The following is a 25,521-nucleotide window of genomic DNA, read 5'->3' as shown; positions in this document are numbered from 1 at the left end:
TGATTTTTGTGAACTCATATTGTTTTATTTTAATTTATAGTAATCCTGGGGGCTTCTATCAAGACTACTTTGATCTAGACATGACTTTTTAAATTGTTTCTGCCAAAGTTAGGGGCACTAATAACCTGGGAACATTTTTGCCCCTGGCTTAATCAGAAGTCTCAAGCTTAGCACCTTTACCTTGAAACTTGTTCAAGGTCCAAGTTCTGCCTTCCCTCACCCTCACCCCTAGTTGTTCTCTGCTCAGGGAGCTTTACTGAAGTTTCAGTCAAGGGATTTTGTTTGGTTACTTTTTTATTGATAGTATGGTATCTTTGGAGATTTCTTTCTTCTTCTTCTTTCTTCTTCTTCTTCTTCTTCTTCTTCTTCTTCTTCTTCTTCTTCTTCTTCTTCTTCTTCTTCTTCTTCTTCTTCTTCTTCTCCTTCTTCTTCTTCTCCTTCTTCTTCTCCTTCTTCTCCTTCTTCTTCTCCTTCCTCCTCCTTCCTTCTTCTTCCTTCTTCTTCTTCTTCTTTCTTCTCCTCCTCCTTCTCCTCCTCCTTCTCCTCCTCCTTCTTCTTCTCCTTCTTCTTCTCCTTCTTCTTCTCCTTCTCCTCCTCCTCCTTCTCCTTCTTCTTCTTCTTTCTTCTTCTTCTTCTTTTCTTCTTCTTCTTCTTCTTTTTACAAATGCCAGTTTTTTCATTTTATCATAATGTTCATCATCACTGTTCACCTAGAAAGAAGAGTATCTCCTAACTTGTCCCCCTTAATTTCACTCTCGAATTTCAATTTGCCATATATATGGTTGCCAGATTGATGTATCAGTGAACATGTTAGTCATCTCTAATTTGAGGTACCTGGAAACAGAAGTTTGTAGTTCAGGAGAGAAATGGATCCTAAAGATTTATGAGTCACTGATGTGACTATCAATGGAAATGGGTAAGGTTACTGGAAGACTGGGTTGAGTGAATATAAATAAAAGGGGACCATAGTATGCCAAATTCATGGAGTGGGCAGAGAAAAATTAACTAGGAAAGGGGACTAAGAAGATGAAATCTAAGAAATGAGAAAACAAAGAATATCACTTCTTAATGAAGGGAAGAGAGGCTTTTAAGGAGGGAAAGTGTAAGGGTCAAAGGTGGCCAAAGGGCACAGAGGATGAGAACTTATCTTTAGGTTCGATCATCATCAGAAGAAGGATCATTACTATGGCCAGGGAAGTTTCACTGGAATGCAAACAAGTGCAAAAAGGCAGTGAATATGCAGGAAAGTTGTAGAACTTGCTAATTCTCTGTCCTCTTCCTCATTACTTCCCACCTCCACTGAATGTGTAAGGAACCAGGAGCTTCCAGGAACAAAAATAAACACCATTGCCTTCTGCTCTTCCATAGTTGAAAGGGATTCAGGTAAATACTGGAAATACTAGTAAGAATGGCCAAGGAGGAGATAACAGTCATCAAACATAACATAGAAACTGTGAAGTGGTTCAGGTTCTGGACCTACCAGCTAATATGTTATAAGAATAAGCCTTGTTTGTTTGAATTTTAATTATTTTAACTATTTCACTAATAAAATTTATATATGTTGTTAATTAACATTCCATATTTCTGATATGTTTTATTTAAAATCTGATATTTTATACCACCACATTTCATAAAATAAAATAGAGAACAGAGAGCAACTTGGTAGTTTACCTGCTTGTTTCTAGAGTCAGAAAAACTGAGTTACTCCTATGTAAGTCTCAGCATTCAGACAAAATAAAGATGACCTTTCCTTCCAAAACCCTGTGCAAAAGTGACCCTTAAACAACATGGCTTTGAACCACAGGAGTCTCCTTATGTGCAGATTTTTTTCCCCCATGAATACAGTGGGTCCTGCACAGGTGTCATATCTTTGGTTTTAACAAACTGCTGATTGAAAATGTTATTTTCTGTCCATGGTTGGGAATCTGCAGGTGTGGACAACCCTCTATACATATTATACCATTTTATATAAGGGAGATGAGAATCTGTAGACTTTGGTATCTGCAAGGGGTCCTGGAAATAATCCTCCCATGGATTCCAAGGGTCAACTGTAGTTAAGTTTTGGGGAAGTCAAAGTTAGAGGTGGTTTTTTGACTCTCTAGGGGTTGGCGTCCCTAACCCTCAATTGTTCAGTGATTAACTATATATGTTCATGACATACTTTTCTCTCAAGATCTTAAACTTTCTATAAAGGTAACTAATTTAAATTGCAGTTTGTTCTCTATCTTTGCCTAAAATTAAACTCACACAAAGAAAATTCTCAAAATTTTTCTTTAGGGAAAGGGAATAATTGAAAAAAGTAGAAAAAAATTTATTTCAAAAAGTATTTAGAAACCACTTATATTGTCTTTTTACCAGTCTAAGATTAATTTTTTTCAAAAACTCAGAAATGAGACTTGTAAAAATGCAACATTTGACTCCTCATCTTCTGACTAAGAAACAAAAGTATAATTAAAATGTTAATTACTCTTATCCTACTGTAGTCTGCAAATCCCCATACTTTTCTCTTACAGAGCACAATAAAGTAAAAAATTCTGCAAAACATATTTCCTAAGCTATCTTTTCCCTCTGTTCAGCAGCACCTACTCTGGGTTATGCTTATCCTGGAAAGTGGTTCTGAAGGGCCTCCACAGGCACTGTGCCTCAGCTCCTCCTAAGTACAGTAATATTTCACACACAAAAGATCCCAGTGGACAGAGGTTCTACTGTTTGAAAATATTTTTGCCATCAGAAGACCAAAAACAATAACACATAAATACATTAAACAAACAGCTCTCTACTTTTGTATAGTTTTGTTCGCAGCTAATAGATAACATTTCTTCCTTACAGGTACCAGAGATTTGAAAAGGCATTTCTGTTAGCTGTTGACATTGGTGCTCGTGACCTGTTTATGGTGAGTCATTCCCAGAGATGATTCCATGCCTTCAGTTCTAAGGCTGAGTAAGTTGTCAGCTTTTGTGAGCATAAAAACGGATTAGTGTCATTTTTGCCTTAGTCGCATGGTGGGAAAGCATTACTCCATCTTGGCTTTCAGCTTTGCCTTCATGAAACTGGTCAATAGTCATCTAGTTTCTTTTGACTTGTTGACATTTTCCTAGCCAGCGTCCAAAGGATTTTTTTTTTAATGTTTTCTAGGAATTTATAATTCTTGAAATTTTCTCATGTACTTTGATGTGAGGGGATGACACCTTTCTATCTAATAAGTTTAAATGCCAAGTACAGCCTACAGAAGCCAGGACATAGGGCAAAACATATCCTATACATCTTGAATGTGCTCAGTCTGTCCCTTAGATTTCAGGGCAAAGAAATTATGAATGTTCTCACTTGTATTTTTAAAGTTACCACAGTGTAAAGTGGACCAAAGAGACTATAAATTCACATACACTTCAGTCTTCCTATTTATAAGCTACAAATGGTAAAGTTGACCAGTTTCTTACAGATCTTTGTGTTCTGTATCAGGTTCTTATTTTATAAGATCTTTCATCACAATATCACAGTGAGATCAGATGAATAAAAAAGGTGGTGTTCCTCCCCTGGTTTCCTAGTGTTTTCTGCTCCACAGAGATTTCCTTGTCAAAGAAACAATAAAACAAAAACTTCTTGAAAACAACAAAAAATGGCAGGCTCTTTTACCTGAATCTTCTGCACAATGAAGACATTTTGTAGTTTAAGCTTTATTAGTAGGGATTCATGACATTAGATCACTTGACTTCAGACTGAGTTTGTTAAATTCTAACTCTCCATCATTCAATTAAATTGTGCTTTCATTGATAATGAAAAAATCTATTGCATGCTCACATCACAATGTCAGAAACATAATTACAATAATTTTTAGATTTTTCCAATCCTATTGACTTTTCCTCTTTATCTCCATCTTCTCACCTCTGGCAATACTTACCCTAGTAAAGGTAGATTTTCATCATGTCTTTATTTTTTTAATGTATATAGTCCTAGTCTTTTTCTAATCAGGATAAGAGCTGAAAGATTAAATATTTAAATGTATAGTGTCTGGCAAACTTTCTCAGTTCATTATATTCTAGTGCTTTGAAGATTAATGCATAATCACGAAAGCCATCTTCTAATCTTTTTTTAAAATTTAATCTTTATGGTATTTGTTTTCCATTACTATTTAGTTCCCTTATACCACCTCCCCCCAGCAATCACCACACTGTTGTCCACGTCCAGGAGTCCTTTTTCCTTTTTTGCTAAATCCCTCCATCTCCTCCCCTCCCCCTACTAGCTGTCATCCTGCTCTCCATCTATGAGTTTTTCCCCATTTTCCTTGTTAGTCAATTTATTCATTAGATTCCACATATGAGTGAAATTATATGCTATTTGTCTTTCTCTGACTGGATTATTTCAATTAGCATAATGTTCTCCAGGTCTATCCATACTGTCACAAAGGGTAAAATTTTCTTCTTCTTTTTTTACAGCCGAGTACTATTCCATTGTGTAAATGTCCCATAGTTGTTATACTGATGGACATTTGGGCTGCTTCCATATCCTGGTGATTGTAAACAATGCTGCAAAGAACATAGGGGTGCTTATTTTCTTTTGAATTAGTGTCTTGGGTTCCTTCATTTATATTTCCAAAAGTGGGATCACTGGGTCAAAAGGCACATCCATTTTTAATTTTTTGAGGTGTCTCCATACTGCTTTCCACAGTGAATGCATCCCCACCAAGAGTGCAGAAGGGTTCCTCTTTCTCAGTATCCTCACCAACGAATGTTGTTTGTTGATTTATTAGTGATAGCCATTCTGACAGGTGTAAGGTGATAACTTGTTACGGTTTTAATTTGCATCTCTGATGATTAGTGACATCGAACATCTATTCATATGTCTATTGGCCATCTGTATGTCCTCTTTGGAGAAATGTTTATTCAGGTCCTTTGCCCATTTTTTAATTGGGTTGTTTCTTTGTTTTTTAGTGTTGAGTTTTGTAAGTTCTTTATAAGTTTTAGATATTTCAGATATATTGGCAAATATGTTCTCCCATTCTGTCGGTTGTCTTTTTATTTTGTTGATGATTTCCTTTGCTGTGCAAAACTTCTTAGTTTGATACAGTCGCATTTGTTTATTTTTTCTTTTTTTCCCCCTTGCTTGGGGAGGTATATCTGAAAAAATTGCTATGAGCAATGTCTGAGAATTTGTGCCTATGTTTTCTTCTACGACTTTTATGGTTTTGGGTCCAACATTTATCTTTATCCATTTTGAATTTAACTGTGTGTGGTGTAAGAAGGTGGCCTAATTTCATTTTCCTGTATGTATCTGTCCAATTTTCCCAGTACCATTTATTGAATAAACTATCTTTAGCCCCTGTGTGTGTTTGATTCCTCTGTCACATATTAATTAACTATAAGGGTGTGGGTTTATTCCCGGGCTCTCTATTCTGTTCCATTGATCTATGTGTCTGTTTTTATGCCAGTACCATGCTGTTTTGATTACTATGACCTTACAGTATAGTTTGATACTAGGTAGTGTGATTCCTCCAACTTTATTCTTTTTCCTCAGGATCGCTGTTGCTATGCAGGGCCTTTTGTGGTTCCATATAATTTTTGAAATATTTGTTCTAGATCTGTGAAATATGTCATTGGACTCGATAGGAATTGTGTTGAATATATAGATTGCTTTGGGTAGTATGGGCATTTAAATGGTGTTAATTCTTCCTGTCCATGAACATGGTATGTGCTTTTACTTACTTGCATCTTCTTCAGTTTCTTTCTTCAGTGTCTTATTATTTTCCAAGTACAGGCCTTTTACATCCTTGGATAGATTTATTCCTAGGTATTTTACTCTTTTTGTAGAAATTGTGAATGGGATTGTTTTCTTGTTTTCCCTTTCTGTTAGTTTGCTACTGGCATATAAAAATGCAACTGTTTTGGATAAGACACCAAAAGCATAGGCAACAAAAGATAAAATAAGTGGGACTACATCAAACTAGAAAACGTTTGCACAGCAAAGGAAACAACTGATAAGATGAAAAGGTAATATATGGAATGGGAGAAAATATTTGCAAGTCATATGTCTAATTAGGGATTAATATTCAAACTATGTAAGAAAATCATATAACTCAATAGCAAAAGATCAAATAATCTGATGAAAAAATCAGCAATGGACCTGAATAGACATTTTCCCAAAGAAGACATACAAATGATCAACAGGTACATGAAAAGGTGCTCAACATCACTAATCATCAGGGAAATGAAAATCAAAACCACAATGAGATATCATCTCACAACTGTTGTGATAATTTTATTTTAAAAAACAGGAGATTACAAATGTTGACAGGGGATGTGGAGAAAAGGGAACTTTTGTACACTGTTAGTGGGAATGTAAATTGGTATGGCCATTATGGAAGACAGTATGGAGGTTACTAAAAAAATTAAAAATAGAACTACCATGTGATCTAGCAGTCCCACTTCTGGGTATATATCTGAAGGAAATCAAATCAATATCTCAAAGAGATATCTGTATTCCTGTGTCTGATGAAGCATCATTCACAATAGCCAAGATATGGAAACAACCTAAGTGTTGATGAATAAAGAAAATGTGATACACACACACACACAGTGGAATATTACTCAGCCATAAAAATTAAGGAAATATTGCTATTTGCTACAACATGATGACTGGAGGCCATTGGGCTAAGTGAAATAAGCCAGACAGAAAATGACAAATTCTGTATGGTATCAGTTATATATTTCATTTTAAAAAGGAAATAGCTGATATCATAGTAATAGAGAGTAGAATGGTGTTTGCTAGGGTGGTGAATGCTCTTTATGTTCTATGTTTCAAATATTCTACTGCCTCAAGTTCTTGAACATAGTTTCCTTTTTTATTTTCTAGAAGTTTTGTTATTTTAATGTTAGCATTTAAACCTATAACACACCTCTATTGATTTTTTTTGGGTATGGCCCAAAATTTATTTCTATCATATAAACAAGGTGGAGTAAATGTAGGTTTACAGTTGTGAGTACACAAAATGGAGTTTATACTTGTATTATTTATTAATTGTTGCATTCTTTCCCAACTGTAAATCTACTTTTTCCCCAACCTGTATATCCAGTTCATCTATGAATATTTTTTGACAAGACTGTCCCTTGTTTAACACTTTGTGGGACCACCTTTGTCATAAATCAGGTACCTATATGTGCATGTGTGTATGTGTACTACTAGACTCTGTATTCTTGCACCAATATCAAACTGTCTTAATTACTGTACTTTATAAATATATCCAGTAGTGTAAATCTTCCAACTTTGTTTAAATGTTATTCTCATTCTAACTTCTTGTGATAGATATTTAAATCGTGGATTTTTCAGTCTTTCCTTTTTTTAATTGAATTTATTGCATTGACACTGGTTAACAAAATTATACAGGTTTCAGGTGCACAATCCTACAGCACACATCTGTACACTGTATTGTGTGTTCATCACCCTAAGTCAAGTCTCCTTCTATCACCATTTATCTTTCTCCCCTATGCCCTCCTCCACTTTCCTCTACCCCCAACCCCGGCAGTTACCACACTGTTGTACCTGTCCATCAGCCTTTAGTTTCTAATATATGCATCCAAGGGTATAATTTCCATTCATGTATAGCTTTGACTGTGTTCTGACAATTTTTATGTTTTTAAAATATATTTTTATTATTATTGAGCTCAAAATACTTCTAATACTTCTATTGTGTAATCTTTGACCACAGTTTCTTAAAATTATATTTCCTAATTACAAACCATGAACATTTTCTAGGAACACACATACACACACACATACTCCTTAACCTATTCTGTATTATATTAACCATTTGAAATTTGTTGAAACTTCCTTTATGGCTCATTGTATGGTCAATGGTAAAATTTTACTGTACATTAAAAGAATGTATACTCTGCAGTTTACAGTTGTCAGGAGCAGTGTTCTATATCAAATCAAGTTTGTTAGTCACACTGTTCAATTCTTCTATACCTTCACTGAGACTAGGGAATTGTGATTGTGGACTTAACAGTCTTTTTTTGTTGTTTTACTTGTTTTTAAGGCTGTTTAATTTGGTGTATACCAATTTAGAACTGTTATATTTTCTTGATATATTGAGCCTTTATTGTTTTGAAACATCTATTTTTCTAGTAATGCTCTTGCCTTAAAAGCTACTTCACTTTAAAGTATACCTACAGCACTGTGACCAGTATGGCTCAGTTAGTTGGTTGGGCATCGTCCTGCAAAGTAAAAGGTTGCTAGTTCAATTCCTGGTGAGGGTGCATACGAGAGGCAACCAGTCTATGCTTCTCTCCCTCCCTCACCTTCTCTCTAATAAATAATATTTATAAATAAAATAAAGTATATGTATACCAACTTTATTTCAGTTTGCATATGCTTCATATATCCTTCATATGTTATATATCCATGCTTCCTTATAATTAAGTTATATCTCTTTCAAGCAATACAGAATTGGATATTTTCAGTCAATTCTCACAATTTTTGTTTTTTTAATTGGATTATTTAACTAAAGTATAATGTAAATGATAGTTCAGTAGTGTTTGTCCTAACCTCTTTTCTACGTGTACCACCTCTGCTGTCTTTTTATCAAACCATGCTTTCCCTTTTCTGTATCAAGTATATTATTCTCTTTTTCCCTATTATTAGCTTATAAGTTAAATTTTTACATAACTTTTTAAATTTAACAAACATATTTTATTCACATTTCACCCATAGTCTTACTTGTCCTCTTCAGGAAGAATTTTCAGGTATAGGACCTAAGTAAAATATTACAGCAGGGAAGGCTAGAACATGGTAATCTTAAATATTTATATGGCCATTTTATAATTTACCATTTGCCAAGTTGACATATTATATCATCATTTAGTTGTTGCATGTCTTTGTAAGTACTTCTGTGTATCATGCAAACCTATGAATCTGCAGATATTATGAAAATAAGATAATGTTATAATAGTTATAATTATCTGTCAATAAGTGATCCAAAATATGATTTAAAGATGAAAATCTATTCAACATTTTTTTTAGCTTTAAATACTTTTTGTTGTAAATTTGCATATTCATTCTGATGGTACATGCAAAAGTCATCTGTGAAGGCAATGAGGACCCAGGAATAGCAAGTTTTTTATTTTAAATCTCAGATGATACAGACAGGATATGTGTAAATATAAAACCTAGATCATGACCAAAGATTATCAGTGTTTGTTATCTTTTGTTCAGTGGAAGCCAGTTTTACTTAATAGTGCTAAGTGATGATACTAATAAATCATTTTAGCCCATAGTAAATTATACAATTGTCATTGAGAAAGAATGGCAGAAATTAAGTGGTTAATTCTTCTGAATATTTTTCTGAAAACTTGTTTCCATATTAGTTACACTTTTATAATAAAACTGTCCACCAACTCAGTAATCCTGGTTATGCAGCAGTAGATTGGGATTTACCAATAGGACACTTTTCAACTATATTGTCATCTCTGTTGTCTATTTGGACTTATGTGCCATTTTAATCTTATACAGTGCATCTCCAAAAAGACACCAACAAAACAAAGGACTGTAAAACTTGTGAAAGCAATGTCTTCTTGTGCCTTATACCTCCCAGATACATGATTCTAAGCAAGTAAGCATGTCATAACATAGTTGACTAGTATGTGCAAACCTTGATGTTTGGGCATCAGGGGTAAATCCATGTTTTATAGAGCTCGAAGCTTATACAGTTTGAAGAATATGTCTTATGAAAAAGAATTTACATTTCAAGTACAAAATTAGGGACTTCAAAGGGCATGTAAATAAGTGGCACTAAAGTTAAAGCTTCATTAGCATTGTGGTAAATTAATCTCTGCATCTGGCACATAGGAAACACTCCATAATTATAGAGTTATTTTTTATTAACAGCTATTGATAAATTTGAAGTCAGGATGAGTGGTAGGGTATGACTACCCTGTTGGCTTCTTGCAGTGTCTTTAATGTAGTATGATTTAACAGTACCTTCATCTTGTTAGCCTTGATCAGCTCTACTGAATGCCCTTTATTCCTGTATGTGCTGGCCTATTCAGGTAAAACACATAAAAATGAAATATAAAGCCAAATGGCTTTTATTTTTTGACTTGTTTAGAATATGGCCATTTCTCAGGGCATAAGAACACATTTAATTGTATATATCAAACATTTAAACTAAATTCCAACACTAAGATTATCTAAAGATTAAAAAATAAATGAAGCCAGAGGATAACCAATTGCAAAGTGATTGGATAGTAGATAGTACATATGTCTTGCATAAGACCCTTTAGAGTCATGAACTCTGTCAAACCAAGGGACAAGGAATGAAGGAGATACACTTTCTACTGCATTTGGCTAAGACTATATTCAGATACCTCATTTTATTACATTTTGACTTATTGCACTTCCCAATACTGCCTTTTATGCACATTGAAGGCTTGTGGCAATCCGGCATTGAGCAAGTCTACTGCCACCATTTTCCCAACAGCATTTACTCATTTCATGTCTCTGTGTCACATTTTGTTGATTCTCTGAATATTTCAAACTTTTTCATCATCATTATATTTGTTTTGTTTTTAATTTATTTTGGGGGGGAACCCCCACTCGGTAACAATTTCCCCCTCTCAGACTTAACACCCTTTCTAATCTTTTAAAGGACAATGGGCAAGGGTCTTGTGCTCCTCTAGCTGCTGTAAGCTGGACATGGTCGTCATCCTACCTACCCTTGGGTCCAGAAATCCCTAATAAGAGTTGGGGTGTGGAGGGGAGGGTGGCCTTCCCACATGGGGAAGAATCTTGCAGACTCCAGGTCAGTTGACTGTCACCAAAACAGTGGTTTAACAGGCTGGCATCCTTGTTGTATTCTGGGGGCAACAAGGTTAAAATGCGTCATTAAGTCCATAACCACTAGATGACAAAAGGCATGGATTAATTTTTCAATGTCCCACATTAGGAAAAAAAAGGCTTCTTTGGAGGAAGGTGTGCCAGGCACATCACATCTGTCCAAAACCCTTTTGCCCACTATACTTAGTTTGGGCTGAGGGGAATATTTTAGGTTTCCCCTCTCTCAGACCTCTGGGTCCTTTCTGTCCAAGCCATTAGGATAGAAAAGAGAAACAAGTTTTAAAGTGAAGCCCACAGACCACTCCATGCTTCACCAACCCAACCACTTTGTTCAGCCAACTGTTGGGTCTCAGGAGGCAGCGCTGCAGACAGGATTAAGTGAGGCCTATATGTACAGACAATCACTCAGGTAATTAGATCATAGGCTTATGCCCTATGAAAACAGAACATACATGCTAATTTTCCCAATATAACCCACAAACCAGGCTCTAAATCTACGAGACTGTCTTATTGGGAACATGTCCAGTAGCAAGGCATTTGACATTCTTCTTGCCTGTAAATTAATCATCTTTGATGATGTCACAGACCTAGTTTAACTTTCAAATGAAAACAAACTTTAAATGAAAATAAACTTTAAAGACAGCTGCACTAGTTTATAGTCTACCACTGAGCATTGTGATTTTCCTTGAATCGCAATTTTTCTCCTTAAGATTATCCTCCTTGTTATTAAAGGAACTGCATTAAGTCCAGTTTTAATTTATCCTGTTCATTTGCATAAGCACAGCAAGAGCAGGAAATGATCATATATGATCTCTAAGTCTGCTTTGCTACGAGTTAAACAAGGAAACTTTAGGGTGACTTTCAGTCTTCCCTTCAGGGCACAGAAGCTGAGCCACATACCTGGCATTCAGCCTTGCCTGTAAACACCTGTCTTTACGAAGTCCTTCAGGTTTTCCATTGTGCTGTAAGGTTCTTTCTAGCCACCTTTCAGAAAAGCAACCTTTGTTCCTTCCCTGGAAAGATTGCCATGGACCACACAACCAACCAAGGTACCAGGCCTTTTTTCTCGTGGGCTTTTATTACCTTCGAAAGTCAATCCCAGTTCCTCAGGGCTTTTTGGTAACAACCAGAGCACAGGCACGCTTCCTTTAGGCATGACATTCCAGTCAAAGTCTTAGTTAACAACTATTAACAACTGGTCTTATAATAATTAATCATTTATTTATTAAAAAAAAAGAATTAAAAAAATTAAATTTAAAATATTTAAGAAATAAAAATAAAATAAGTAATTAAAAAAAAACTGGTCTTATTAGTTTTATGCAAAGAACCTTATATCATTACTTCTTCAGAATGCCAAATTCTGGAGGGATCAGGTAGGGAGAAAAATATACAGTATGAAGGAAAATTCTTGTCCTTCTAATATTTACTAAACTTGCATATCTATACTTTACATTTTCTTTTGTTTACTTTCCTATATGTTAGGCTTTTGGGGGGAAGATTTGCTGGCTCATTTATTAATTTATTTTGCTTTCATTTTTTTCCCCCCGCTAAAAACGTTTGTTTTTCTATTACAGTTGTCCCACTTTTTTCCCTATTGTTTTCCCGCACCCTGCCCATCCCTTCTCCCTCTGTCAATCCCCACCCCGTTGTCCATGTCCATGGGTCATTTATACATGTTCTTTGACTAGAGCCTCCCCCTTCTTATCCCCATTTTCTCCCTCCTCCCTCTCCCTTTGTCACTGTTAGTCTACTCCTTGTTTACATGACTTTGGTTTGGTTTTGCTCATTTGTTTGTGTTGTCCATTAGTCTCCTGTATTAGGTGATATCATATGGTATTTTTCTTTTGTTGCCTGGCTTATTTCGCTAAGCATAATTCTTTCTAGTTCCATCTATGTTGTTGCAAATGGTAGAAGTTCCTTCTTTCTTTCTGCTACATAGTACTCCATTGTGTAAATGTACCACAGTTGTTTGATCCACTCATCTACAGATGGGCACTTAGGTTGTTTCCAGCACTTGGCTATTGTAAATAGTGTTGCTATGAACATAGGGGTGCATAGGTTCTTTGGAATTGGTGTTTTAGGATTCTTTGGATATAATCCTAGCAGTGGAATTGCTGGTTCAAAGGCAGTTCCATTTTTAGTTTTTTGAGAAAATTCCATACAGTTTTCCATAGTGGCTGCACCAGTCTGCATCCCCACCAACAGTGCACTAGCATTCCCTTTTCTCTACACCCTCGCCAGCACATGTTGTTTGTTGATTTGTTGATGATGCCCATTCTGACTGGTGTGAGGTGGTATCTCATTGTGATTTTTATTTGCATCTCTGATGGCTTGTGATGTTGAGCATTCTTTCATATGCTTATGGACTCTCTGTCCTCTTTGGACAAGTGTTTGTTCAGGTCCTTTGCCCATTTTTTAATTGGGTTGTCTGTCTTCTTGGTGTTGAGTCATGTAAGTTTTTTATATATATTGAAGATCAATCCCTTGTTTGAGGTATCATTGTCAAATATATTTTCCCATGTGGTTGGTTCCCTTTTCATCTTTCTGATGTTTTCTTTTGCTGAGCAGAAGCTCTTTAGTTTGATGTAGTCCTATTTGTTTATTCTTTCCTTTATTTTCCTTGCCTTAGGAGATATATCGGTGAAAATATTGCTACATGGGATATCTGAAATTTTCCTGTTTTCCTCTAAGTACATTTATGGTGTCATGACTTACATTTAAGTCTTTGATCCATCTTGAGTTTATTCTGGTGTATGGTGTAAGTTGGTGGTCTAGTTTCATTTTTTTGCTTGTCCCTGTCCAGTTCTCCTAACACCACTTGTTGAAGAGGCTCTTTTCACTCTATTTTATGTTCCTTCCCCTTTGTCAAGTATTAGTTGACCATATAGACCTGGGTTTATTTCTGGGCTCTCTATTCTGCTCCATTGATCTATATGTCTGCTCTTATGCCAGTACCAGACTGTTTTGATTACCATGGCCTTGTGGTATAGTTTGGTATCAGGTATTGTGAGTCCTCCGACTGTGTTCTTCCTCAATATTGCTGTGGCTATTAAGGGTCTTCTTTGGTTCCATATAAATTTTTGAAGTATTTGTTCTAGGTCTGTGAAGTATGTCGCTGGTATTTTAACAGGGATTGCGTTGAATCTATGGACATTTTAATGATGTTGATTCCTCCCATCCATGAACATGGTATATGCTTTCATTTATTTGTATCTTCCTTAATTTCTTTCTTCAGTGTTATGTAGTTTTCTGAGTACAGGTCTTTTACCTCTTTGGTTAAATGTATTCCTAGGTACTTTACTTTTCTTGTTACTATATTAAATGGAACTTTTTTATAGTTTCTGTCTCTGATATTTTATTGTTTGCTTACAGAAATGCCTTCGATTTCTGAATATTGACTTTATACTCTGCTATTTTGTCAGATTCACTTATTAGGTCAAGTAGTTTTTTCATGGAGTCTGTTGGATTTTCTGTGTACACTATCATGTTGTCTGCAAATAATGACAGTTTTACTTCCTCTTTTCCAATTTGAATGCCTTTTATTTCTCTTTCTTGTCTATTTGCTGTGGCTAGAACTTCCAAGCCTATGCCGAATAAGAGTGAAGAGAGTGGACATCCTTGTTTCGTTCCTGATCTTAGGGGGAATGTTTTCAGTTTTTTCCCATTGAGTATGATGTTGGCTTCAGGTTTCTCATATATAGCCTTCATTATGTTGAGGTATGCTCCCTCTATTCCCATTTTGCTGTTTTTTATCGTAAATCGGTGTTGTAGTTTATCAAATGCTTTTTCAGCACCTATTGATATGATCATGTGGTTTTTGTCTTTCATTTTGTTTATGTGGTGTGTTACGTTTATTGGTTTGCAAATATTAAATCATCCTTGCATCCCTGGGATGAATCCCACTTGATCGTGGTGTATGATCTTTCTAATGTGTTGCTGGATCCGGTTTGCCAATATCTTGTTGGGGATTTTAGTATCTATGTTCATCAGCCATATTGACCTGCAGTTTTCATTTCTTGTTGTTTCTTGACCTTGTTTTGGAATTAGACTAATACCGAATTCATAGAAATAGTTTGGGAGTCGTCCCTCTTCTTGGATTTTTGGGAATAGTCTGAGAAGGATAGGAGTTAGTTGTTTCCTAAATGTTTTGTAAAATTCACCTGTGAAGCCACCCGGTCCAGGGCTTTTGTGTGCTGGGAGTTTTTTGATTACTGCTTCAGTTTCACTAGTTGCTATTGGTCTGTTCAGGCTTTCTGCTTCTTCTTGATTCAGTTTTGGAAGATTATATGTTTCTAGAGATGTGTCCATTTCATCTAGGTTGTCAAATTTCTGTGATACAGTTGTTCATAGTAATTTCTTATAATCCTCTGTATTTCTGTGGTATAGGTTGTTATTTCTCCTATTTCATTTCTGATTTTATTTATTTGGGTCCTCTCTCTCTTTTTCTTGATGAGCCTGGTTAAAGGCTTGTGGATTTTGTTTATCTTTTCAAAGTACCAGCTCCTGGTTTTATTGACCCTTTGAATTGTTTGTTTAGTCATTTAATTCCGCTCTGATCTTGATGACTCGCTCTGAGCTTTGTTTGTTGTTCTCCTCTGGTTCTTGTAGCAGCAGGGTTAGATTTTTTATTTGAGATTCTTCTATCCCTTTTAGGTAAGCCTGTATTGCTATGAGCTTTCCTCTCAGGACTGTTTTCGCTGTATCCCATAGGTTTTGGGTTGTGTGTTCATTATCATTTGTTTCCAGAAACCTTTTATTTCTTCCTTGATGTTATTGTTAACCTATTCATTATTTTATAGCATGTTATTCATTCTCCATGAATTTGAATGTTTTTTTTTTCCTTGAGGTTGATGTCCAGTTTCAAGACATTGTGAACTGAGAAAATGGTTGATATAATTTCAATTTTCTTGAATTTGTTGAGTTTTGTTTTTTGTCCTACCATGTGTTCTATCTTTGATAATGTTCCATGTGCACTTGAAAAGATTGTATATTTTTTTTCTTTGGGGTGAAAAGTTCTATATATATCAATTAAGTCCATTTGATCTAGAGTGTTGTTCAGTGCTTCAATATCCTTGGTGTGTCTGCTTCAAAGATCTGTCCATTGTTGACAATGGGGTGTTAAAGTCTCCTACTATGAGTATGTTGCTGTCTATATCCTTCCTGAAGTCTTTCAAAATTTTCCTTTCATATTTGGGTGCTCCTATGTTGGGTGCATATATGTTTACAAGGGTTAAATCATCTTGATGGATTTTTCTCTTAAGTATTATGAAATGTCCTTCTTTGTCTCTCTCTCTCTTTTTTTTTTTTTTTTTTTTGGCCTTTGTGAAATCTGTTTTGTCTGATATAAGTATTGCTACTCCGGCTTTTTTTTTTTCATGTCCATTTGCTTGAAATATTTTTTTCCATCCCTTCACTTTCAGTCTGTGTAGATATTTTGTTCTGAGGTGGGTCTCTTGTAGACAGCATATATATTGGTCATGTTTTCTTATCCATTCAGCTACCCTATGTCTTTTGATTGATGCATTTAATCCATTTACATTTAAGGTTATTGATGGGTACTTATTCATTGTCATTTTTCCTGTTTGTACCTGCATTCCTCTCCCTCTCTCTTTTTCTTCTTTTTCTTAAAGCACTCCATTTAGCATCTCTTGCAGTGCTGGCCTGGTGGTGATGTATTCTTTCAGCTTTCTTTTGTCTGGGAAACTCCTTATTTCCCCTAACATCTTGAATGAGAGCTTTGATGGGTAGAATAGTCTTGGTTGTAGGCCTTTGTTTTTCATTGCTTGGAATATTTTTTGCCGTTCCCTTCTTCCTTGTAGTGTTTCTGTTGAGAAATCTGATGATAGTCTTCTTGGAGCTCCCTTGTATGTTATTAGCTGTTTCTCTCTTGCTGCTTTTATGATTCTCTCCTTGTCTTTCAGTGTTGCCATTTTAATTATGATGTGTCTTGGAGTGGGCCTCTTTGGGTTCATCTTCATTGGGATCCTCTGTGCTTCCTGGACTTGCGTGACTTTTTCTCTCATCAAGTTAGGGACGTTTTCTGTCATTACTTTTTCAAACAGGTTTTATATCCCTTGCTCCTCTTCTTCTTCTGGTATTCTTATGATACGGATATTATTATGCTTCATGTTGTCCTGCAGCTCTCTTAAAACCTCTTAATTCTTTTTAAGCCTTTTTTCATTTTGTTGCAGTGTCTGGGAATTTTTTTCTACGTTGTCCTTCAGCTCACTTATCCGATTTTCTGCTTCCTCTAGCCTGCTTTTAATTCCTTCTGTTGTGTTCTTCAATTCAGAAATTGTATTCTTCATTTTCTTCTGGCTCTTACTGATAGCTTCTATGTCTTTTTTCATGCTGGTGTAATTTTCAGTAAGTTCTTTTTAGTTTCCCTGGAGTTCATTGTAGTTTTCTTTGAGCTTGCTGAGCTCAAATCCATGTTTTGAATTCCATGTCTGATAGTTTGCTTTCCTCTATTTCATTTAGAACTTTTTCTGGGGATTCCTTCTTTCCTTTTGATGAGGGGTTGTTTCGCTGTCTCCCCATTTTTGTGACTCTTCTTGTTTGTTGCTGCTTGTTAGATTGATCTGTACTTCCTGGATCTGCCCCTGGGCCTAGGCAGCCTGTTGGAGACTACCAGAAATCTACTGCCTTTGTCTGTCTCCTTTAGTTGTTAATCTATTCAATCTGTTATTAGCTGTCAGGCTTAAGGACCGAGAGTGGAGCAGGTTAATTCCTGCAGGTAGGGCTTTTGCTTCCCCTCAGGCTGACACCACTTGGAGGGGAATGGTCTGCCTGCAGTATGGGGAATGAGTCAGCACTGGGACCCCATCAGCTGCTCCCTCAGCTCTCTCCACAAAGCCACCACCCCAAACTCTCCCCAAATATCTCCAGTCCTCTCTGCTTGAGCCCAGAGTAAGTAGGTGCCAAAATATCTCTGTACGTGATCCGTTTAAGAGCTATTTGTCTCCAGCTGTTTCTTTCAGGCCAACAAAAAACCCTGTGGCTTTTCGCTTTTTACAGCTGGATGCTATTTTACTTTCCTCTCTGTTGCTGTAGGCTGGGGAGCCCAGCTGGGGGTTTAGACCCTGCCCTTCTCAGGGGGAACCCCCAGCTGCTGAGCTATTTCTCAGTCCCCTTAGCTGCCACCTGTGGGAACCCAGCCAGCCCTTTCACATCTCCGCACTTCCTACCAGTCACGACATGATGAAGTGGCCTTTTCTGTTTCTCTGTGGTTATAAGACTTCTCTCCAGCTAGTGTTCAGTTGGTTATTCCAGATGATTTCTCCACAATTGTAATTCTATTATTATATTTGTTATGGTGATCTGTGATCAGTGATCTTTTTTGTAGGTTTATTCATTTATTTATTTTTAGTTAATTTTTTCAATTACAGTGTGATCTCTGATGTAACTATTTTAATTGTTTTGGGGCACCATGAACCGCACCCATCTACTGTACCAAACATAGTTGATAAATGTGATGTGTGTTCTAACTGCTCCATCAACTGGTGGTTACCCCATCTTTCTCCCTCTGCTCAGGCCTCCCTATTTCTTGAGACAACAACAATACTGAAATCAAGCCAATTAGTAACCCTACAATTGGCTTTAGGTGTTCAAGTAAAAGAAAGAGTTGCATGTCTCAAACTTTAAATCAAAAGCTAGAAATTATTAAGCTTAGTGGGGAAGGCATATCAAAAGCTGATACAGGCTGAAAGTTAGGCCTTGTGTGTCAAACAGTTAGCTATGTTGTGAAAGCAAAGAAAAAGTTCTTGAAGGAAATTTAAATGCTACTCCAGTGAACCATAAGTGTATGGATGTATTTCTTTTTCTTTGGTTTATATTTGCATACCAGTGTCATATATTCTTAATGTTAAGTAGAGTACATTTTAGATATTCTTGACTTTGTTTTTACATATAAATTTTAAGATCTATGTGTAAATCGCATAAAAACCTTAATGGAATTTTGATTGAAATTCCACTAATTTTAATGGTTTAATTGGGGTCAAAATTGAAATCTTTATTATGTATAATCTTTCCAGCCATAAACAGGTATATGTTTATATATATGTATATATATTTATATGGTATATGTTATTTAATTAGATGTTTATGTCACTCAGTAATGGTTGGCAATTTCTTCTCATATTTATTGCATACCCTTTGCTTTTTTTCAGTGAAGAATCACATAGAAATATTGTCAATGAGAAAAATAGGAAAAAGCCACCTAACTTATTTTCTAAGCGTAGTATAACCTAGATAGCAGTCAAGCTCAAGTGAAGTCATAGGCTTTTCTTAATTATGAACAGAGAAACAAAAGTCTTAAGTAAAATACTAGCAAATTGTATACAGTAATGTATGCTTTTAATTATTACTAATTTCATTATTGAATATAAGGATCTATTATGAAAATATACTCTGGATTAAAAGAGAAAACATATGATTATTTCAATTGATATATATTTACATTGCATTCAGTTTTTCATTGTTATAAGTTATCATCACCAATCTTGGACATATAGTGTCACATCATTTCCTTAGAAAGATTTCCCAAAAGTATATGTATGCAAATTTTAAATTCTGATATGTTGTTAAAATGTGGAATCGGGAATCTTTTTATATAAAGGGCCAGATGGCAAATATTGCAGGCTTATGGGACAGGAGGAAAAATTGAAGCTATTATAAAGGTACCTTGTATATAACAAGAACAAAAATAAATTTTCAGAAATATTTACTGATGAAATTAAAATATAATTGGGTATGATTTTTGTAAGACAGGTCTATAAATATGAATATGTAATTTGGTGGGGATAACATTTCAGTTAGGGTTTGAAAGTCTGTGTTCCTTATTATCAAAATCTATTGCAAATGTTCATCTATTAATGCTGATCTGTGATGAGATTTTACATATTTCACTGTTGCAAATTTCTTTCCTCAAAGACAGGTACTGATATATATATATAAAGTCATTTTTAAAATTCTATTAGCTAAAACACTAGATTGCTTTTAGCATGCATTACATTGCAAATTAATCTCTTCTAATTGAAGTTCCTCAATAGCACTGTTAAACAGACTTTGAAATATAGAAATTTCTTTGCACTTGCATCAAGGTTGAGAAACTGCTGTGGAGTGAAATCGGAAAATATATTGCTGGGAATTTGTATAGAAACGGAGATCTCACTTTAACTTTTGACAGTGCTGAAAATGTGTAACAGCCTGACATTACTTGTAAGTCAAACAATGCTAGTTCTCATTGAAATAACTTTATTATAGTATAAGTTTCACATATCAGTAGTTTTTCCATATAGTTTTATGTTGAAACATTTTCAAGTCTGCAGCATAAGGTAATTCAGAAGACATTGAGTTAAATAAGAGCACAGTTCTTCAACCATTTAAAAATGTAAACACCATTCTTAACCCAAGGACTGCACAAAAAGGCAGGCTATATTTAGCCCATATGCCATAGTTTATCAACCCCTGCTTCATAAATTTTTATATTCCCAGTAAGTGTAAGTGCCTGTCTCCCCACAAACTTTGCAACCAGTAAATATCAACTTTAAAGTTTAATTGGCATTACATTATTCAATTTTTATTTATTTGAACATTAGTAAAGTGAAATAGCTTATGATTATAGGCTATTTACATATCTTCACTATAAACTGACTGTTATATTTATCTTCCATTTTTTTGCAGTAAAATTTTCATTCCAATAATTGTTGTGTACCAGAGGAGTTCTAAGTCCTTATAGTGGCTCTACCCACTTGTTTATTTAATTTTCCACTGATTTCTCCCACACGTCCAGTACCTCTTTCACGTTCAAAGACCTGCCATTGCCTAACAGAACTGTTTTCTCAGGGTCTTCCACATGTACACACTGTATCTTATATTCTCTGTCACCTTTTCTCCATTCTTCCTCCTACTGTAACTCTTATTTATCCTTCAAGACTCAGATCAAGGGTCAGTTCCTCCTCTTTCATTCCATAGCACTCTGTGCAAATATCTGCCATAAAACCCATCACACTATTATATAAATAATTAACTGTGGTTTACAGTGATCTGTCTCCCCACCACTAGGCTCAAAGCTTCTTGAAATCTGGTATTGTAATTGAGCTCTATGCTCCAGAAACTGCTGGCACTTAATAGGCAATGATTTGTTGACTGAATGGGTTCAAAATAATAGTATTAATAATAGCAATAAAGTAATATTTACCAGACACATAAAAACCAGAGCCAAAGTTGTGTATAGTTCAAAGAACTGAATTTTGAAGACACTTTCTGAGATTTTTCTTCCTTAAAATCTCACCAAGGAAAATAGTAATTAATGTTTTTATTCCCTGAGAAAACTAAGTATGTCAAACATTTTATTTAAAAACTTGTCTTTTTCCCTAAAAACTTAAAATAACCTGTTTAAATAATTGCCATTAGTTATAGCTATACTCTCCATTTCAAGAAAATTTGCCTATACTGAAAAAGAAAATAGAAAATTAAAACACAAAAAGGAAAGAATATTCATCGGCCATGTCTGCTTTGTAATCTGAACAATAAGTTCTTTCTTTCAAAAAATCTTCTTTGTAACTTGACCAAGATTCATTTTGGATTAATCTTTTATTTTGCTTTATTTTCAAAGGATATTCATTACCTTGCACTAGATAAGGGTGAATTGGCACTAGCTGAAGTGGCAAGAAAAAGAGCTAGCGACATTGATGCAGAATCAATAACCTCTGGAGTTGGTAAGAATTGATGCTTTTTTTTTTTAAGTGCTTTTTGTTTTAATCAATACTTTTTCAGTATCTGTTTATGGTTGTAGGGCATGGTTGGTCAATTTGAATTACTTTCTTTGTAAAGCCAGTGTCTTTAAAAAAAAAAAAAAAAGAATTAAGCCTGGCTAAGTAGTACAATGCAAATATTATAAGTTGGAATTGTGTTATTATGAAAATTGGTGATCAGTGATTAATCACCACGTAGCAAAAAGTAAAAAGGACTTTGTTCTTTTCATACAATTTTGAGAATAAGTTTATTATCAGCTCTTCCTGGCCCTTTACATTTCCATTAAAATTAACCAACACAGAAATGTATATATTCCTTTATTTACATGTAGACATGTCATATCTCAAAAGAATCCTCTTCTATATCAGACAAAATACTTCACATGGGATTTTAGGTTTGATGGGTGACTTGTTTTTGTGTAAAGTTTACTAGAGTCATTTTACAATGTAGTCTTCCAAAGAAGACCAATAAAAAACCTAATTCGAATCTAAAGGTACATTCAAAACTTCATAATAATGATAGTTTTTAAAACTTACAATATCAACATGACCTTCCTTTTTCTAAACTCAGTTTATCTAATGGGACTAATTCTTGAAGTACTGATCTCTAGACATCCCAGTTCCTATTCTTCTTGGTATTTCCTGTTCCTAAATTAGGCAAAGAAGTTTTAATAAGATTTCCACTGTGTGACTTGCTTGAAAATATAACAAGCCTCTCCATTGATAGTTCATCTTGTCCTCTGTTTTTGGAATGCTGTTTGCAGACAAAGGGAGAAATTTTTATCTTCTTTCTAACATCACCACCAGCAATCCCAGTCTTCAAGGTGGCACTGAAGGACTCAAAGCCATACCACCAGGGTACCACTAAACTTGAATACCAGAGCTGACAATTGCTTACCAGAAAGATGATTCCATTCTACCCCAACCCTGAAAGAGTTCCAAATTGATGCATAAACCACTTTCAAATCTCCATTCCTAATCCATAAGAAATACTATTAATACAATATTAGATGAGAATAACTTCAGATGATCTATTACTATATCTTGTTGCTTCCTAAGTATATTTATGTACCTCCAATTAATAACATAATAGCTAATATTTATCAAATGCTTACTATGGGCCAGACACTGCTCTAAATTACTGATATTAACTAATCAATCCTCAGAACTTTGTGAGGTAGGTAGTTTATATTTGTTATGAGAAGTCACTTAACTAAATAATGAAATCATACCATGTTAATAGGAATTATGATGTTATATGATGAGCTACAAATATCCTCCATCCCTAACCCTCTAGGCATTTAGGAAAACACAGGAGAAACGTTAAGCCAGAGCAAACTTTATGGAATACTTCCTTAGTTATTTACCCTGCCTTTCCCTCCAGGGTATCAGATATAATGGAGGCCATCTTTGCATTTGAAAGCTAAAGTTACTAGGGGTAAAAAAGAATGTGAAGAGATTACCATGAAATTTCAGAAAAATTGAGGTCCCCTATTCACCAAATGTACCCTGTGTATTCTTTAATTAGATTGCTGTGTCCAGGTAGTAATTCCTAGCCAGAGAGCTTGGTGTTCCCTCTTTAAGACCTGCTTTGTTTATAGCAAATATCTTTTCTTCATTGAAACCCTATTACTCTCCAATTTTCAGTTTTTTTAGGTCTTACCCTCTGACCTCGATTACTATCCCTTTAGAAAGATACCATTCAGTAACAACAGTAACTCAAAAAATGAATATTTTAAGTGAATGTTCTACTCTACTTTTGTTTCAGAAAACTGGGATGTCTCCCATTCACAATTCCCAAATGAATTAGGAAAGAGTATCTAGTTTCCTCCTTGTAGTCTCTTCTTTACAGCCCAAATCATATTGGGAAAGCTAATGGTCTCTCAGATTTCCTGAATTTAATTCAACCATAGTCTCTCAAACTTTTCCAAAAGCAGAAAGTAATTAAGCTTTGGTTTTAAAAGGGATTCACTGATGAAAGCAAGAGAGCAAATTATGTAAGATATCAAAAGAGTATTTAATTATATATATGTTCCACATCTTCTTTATCCAGTCATCTGTTGGACACTTCGGTTGCTTCCATATCTTGGCCAAATATATGGTGACAGATGATGATTTGACTTTGGGTGGTGGGCACAACAGTGCAATGTACAGATCATGTATCATGTAAAAGGTACACTTGAAACCTTTAATTTTATTAACCAATATCACCCCAACAAATTTAATTAAAAATAAAAATAATAAAAATAAAAGTAAAAAACATACCAGAATAATCAGAGCAGATGTGTCATTAACAGTGACCATGTCAAGAATGATGATGATTTGAAAGAGTATTATTAAGCTGCTATGCAGGTGCTGACCATAAGAACTGGAATTCGCCTCAGCTGGGTCTGGTGTCTGGTGAGATCTCCCTTTGGATATGCTGATTGTGAAGCTTATTGGATCTTGCTCTGGTATCTGAAGCTGGCCACTGGGTGTGTTGGTTGTGGTCACCTTGGGAGGGACTCTAAAGCAGACCAATGTCAGACGCTGCCTGTGACTAGCCCTGGGCAATGTGTTTGGAGCTAAAAGTAATCTGTAGTTAGCGGCTGCCTCTTCTGGGTCTGGGTGCAGGCGGAAAGGACCAAGCTGTGCACCAAGGCTGGCTTTTTATCAGCAGGGGGTCCAGGGGCATGTCAGCAAAAGCCCCAAGGCACCTCAAGATCTACCTCTGCCTCCACCTGCTGGCTGCCTGTTAGGCTCAGTCACTAAAAGAGTCTCTGTCAGTACTTGAGTTTCATGAGGTAGGTTCTCAGTGAGTCACCACTTAGCAGCAAGTGGTGTTCACCAGATTGATAAAGGTTCACATTCGGTGCCAGGGTTCAGTCTGAGGCCACTCAGCAAATGTCCCTGAGTATACCAAGTCTAGCTGCAACCCACTGAGTGCTCACATACATACCTTTGTGTTGAGGCAGTGTCTCAGTAAGTTGTCAGGGTGAGACCAGCAGAGTTTATGAAGCCCCAACAGACTAAGGTTTGGACTTGTGAAGGGAAGGCTCTACTCTGGTCAGGTGTGCAAGGAAAAAATGGCCTCTCTCCTAGAGCCACACAACTCAGTCTGTCCCAGGTTCTGCTGGAAAAGATGGAGCTCAGCAGCATAGGGCTGCCACGAGTCAGGTGGATGGGGCTAGTCGATCTCCCATGAAGTGGAGGTACCGGTCTGGTTTCAGGGAAGTTGGGGGCTGTGGCCCCCACCTCAGAGCCACACAACCCAGTCTGTCCCAGGTTTTGCTCAAACCTCGGCAGGGCACTAGGAGTTGATAGGGTGGGTCCCCAAAACCCCGAGTGTGAGACTAGTGGTTCTCTCATGAGAGGTAAGCAACAGTCAGGTTCATGGGAAAGTTGGTAAATTGGCCCCCAATCCAAAGCCACATAACTCAGTCGCTGACACCCCATGTGTCTGCCCAGACCTCTACCCTGGCCAAGGCAGCTAACTCCTCTGCAGGGCGGGGCAAGAGGGTGTCCAGAGAGAACTTTCTGATAGCTTATTAGATTATAGAAATTAACCAATTGCTGAATATTAACTTATATCTTAAAACTTTACTGAATTCATTTATTCTAATAAAATTTTTTGATGGTATCTTAGGATTTTCTTTAATTTTCTTTCTTTTTATTCTGTTACAGTTGTCCCAGTTTTCCCCCCATTGCTCTCCATTGCCCGCACCCCCCATTCCATAGTCAATCCCCACCCTGTTGTCCATGTCCATGAGTCATTTATACGTTTCTTGACTAGAACCTTCCCCTTCTTTCTCCCCTTCTCCCCCTCCCACCTCCCCTCTGGTCACTGTCAGTCTGTTCCTTGTTTCCATGTCTCTGGTTCTATTTTGCTCATTTGTTTTGTCATTAGGTTCCTCTTGTAGGTGAGATCATATGGTATTTGTCTTTTGCCACCTGGCTTATT

General features: G+C 36.0%; 1 protein-coding gene across 6 annotated transcripts in view; it reads left to right on the top strand.

The window, feature by feature from the left end:
- WDPCP (WD repeat containing planar cell polarity effector) overlaps positions 1 to 25,521 on the top strand; it is a 348,783-nt gene that overhangs the window by 239,151 nt on the left and 84,111 nt on the right. For 5 of the 6 annotated variants that reach the window (XM_090281375.1, XM_090281376.1, XM_090281373.1 and 2 more), the window contains exons 13-14: positions 2,830 to 2,893; positions 21,443 to 21,545. In XM_090281375.1, the coding sequence (XP_090137501.1) occupies positions 2,830 to 2,893; positions 21,443 to 21,545 (167 nt within the window). The remainder of the gene's footprint in view (positions 1 to 2,829; positions 2,894 to 21,442; positions 21,546 to 25,521) is intronic. The other variant, XM_090281374.1, reaches the window with a different exon arrangement.

Source organism: Furipterus horrens, unplaced genomic scaffold (assembly GCF_987537825.1).
Source record: "Furipterus horrens unplaced genomic scaffold, mFurHor1.1.pri manual_scaffold_6, whole genome shotgun sequence".
Lineage (NCBI taxonomy): Eukaryota > Metazoa > Chordata > Mammalia > Chiroptera > Furipteridae > Furipterus > Furipterus horrens.
This window is presented reverse-complemented; position numbering and strand designations above follow the sequence as displayed.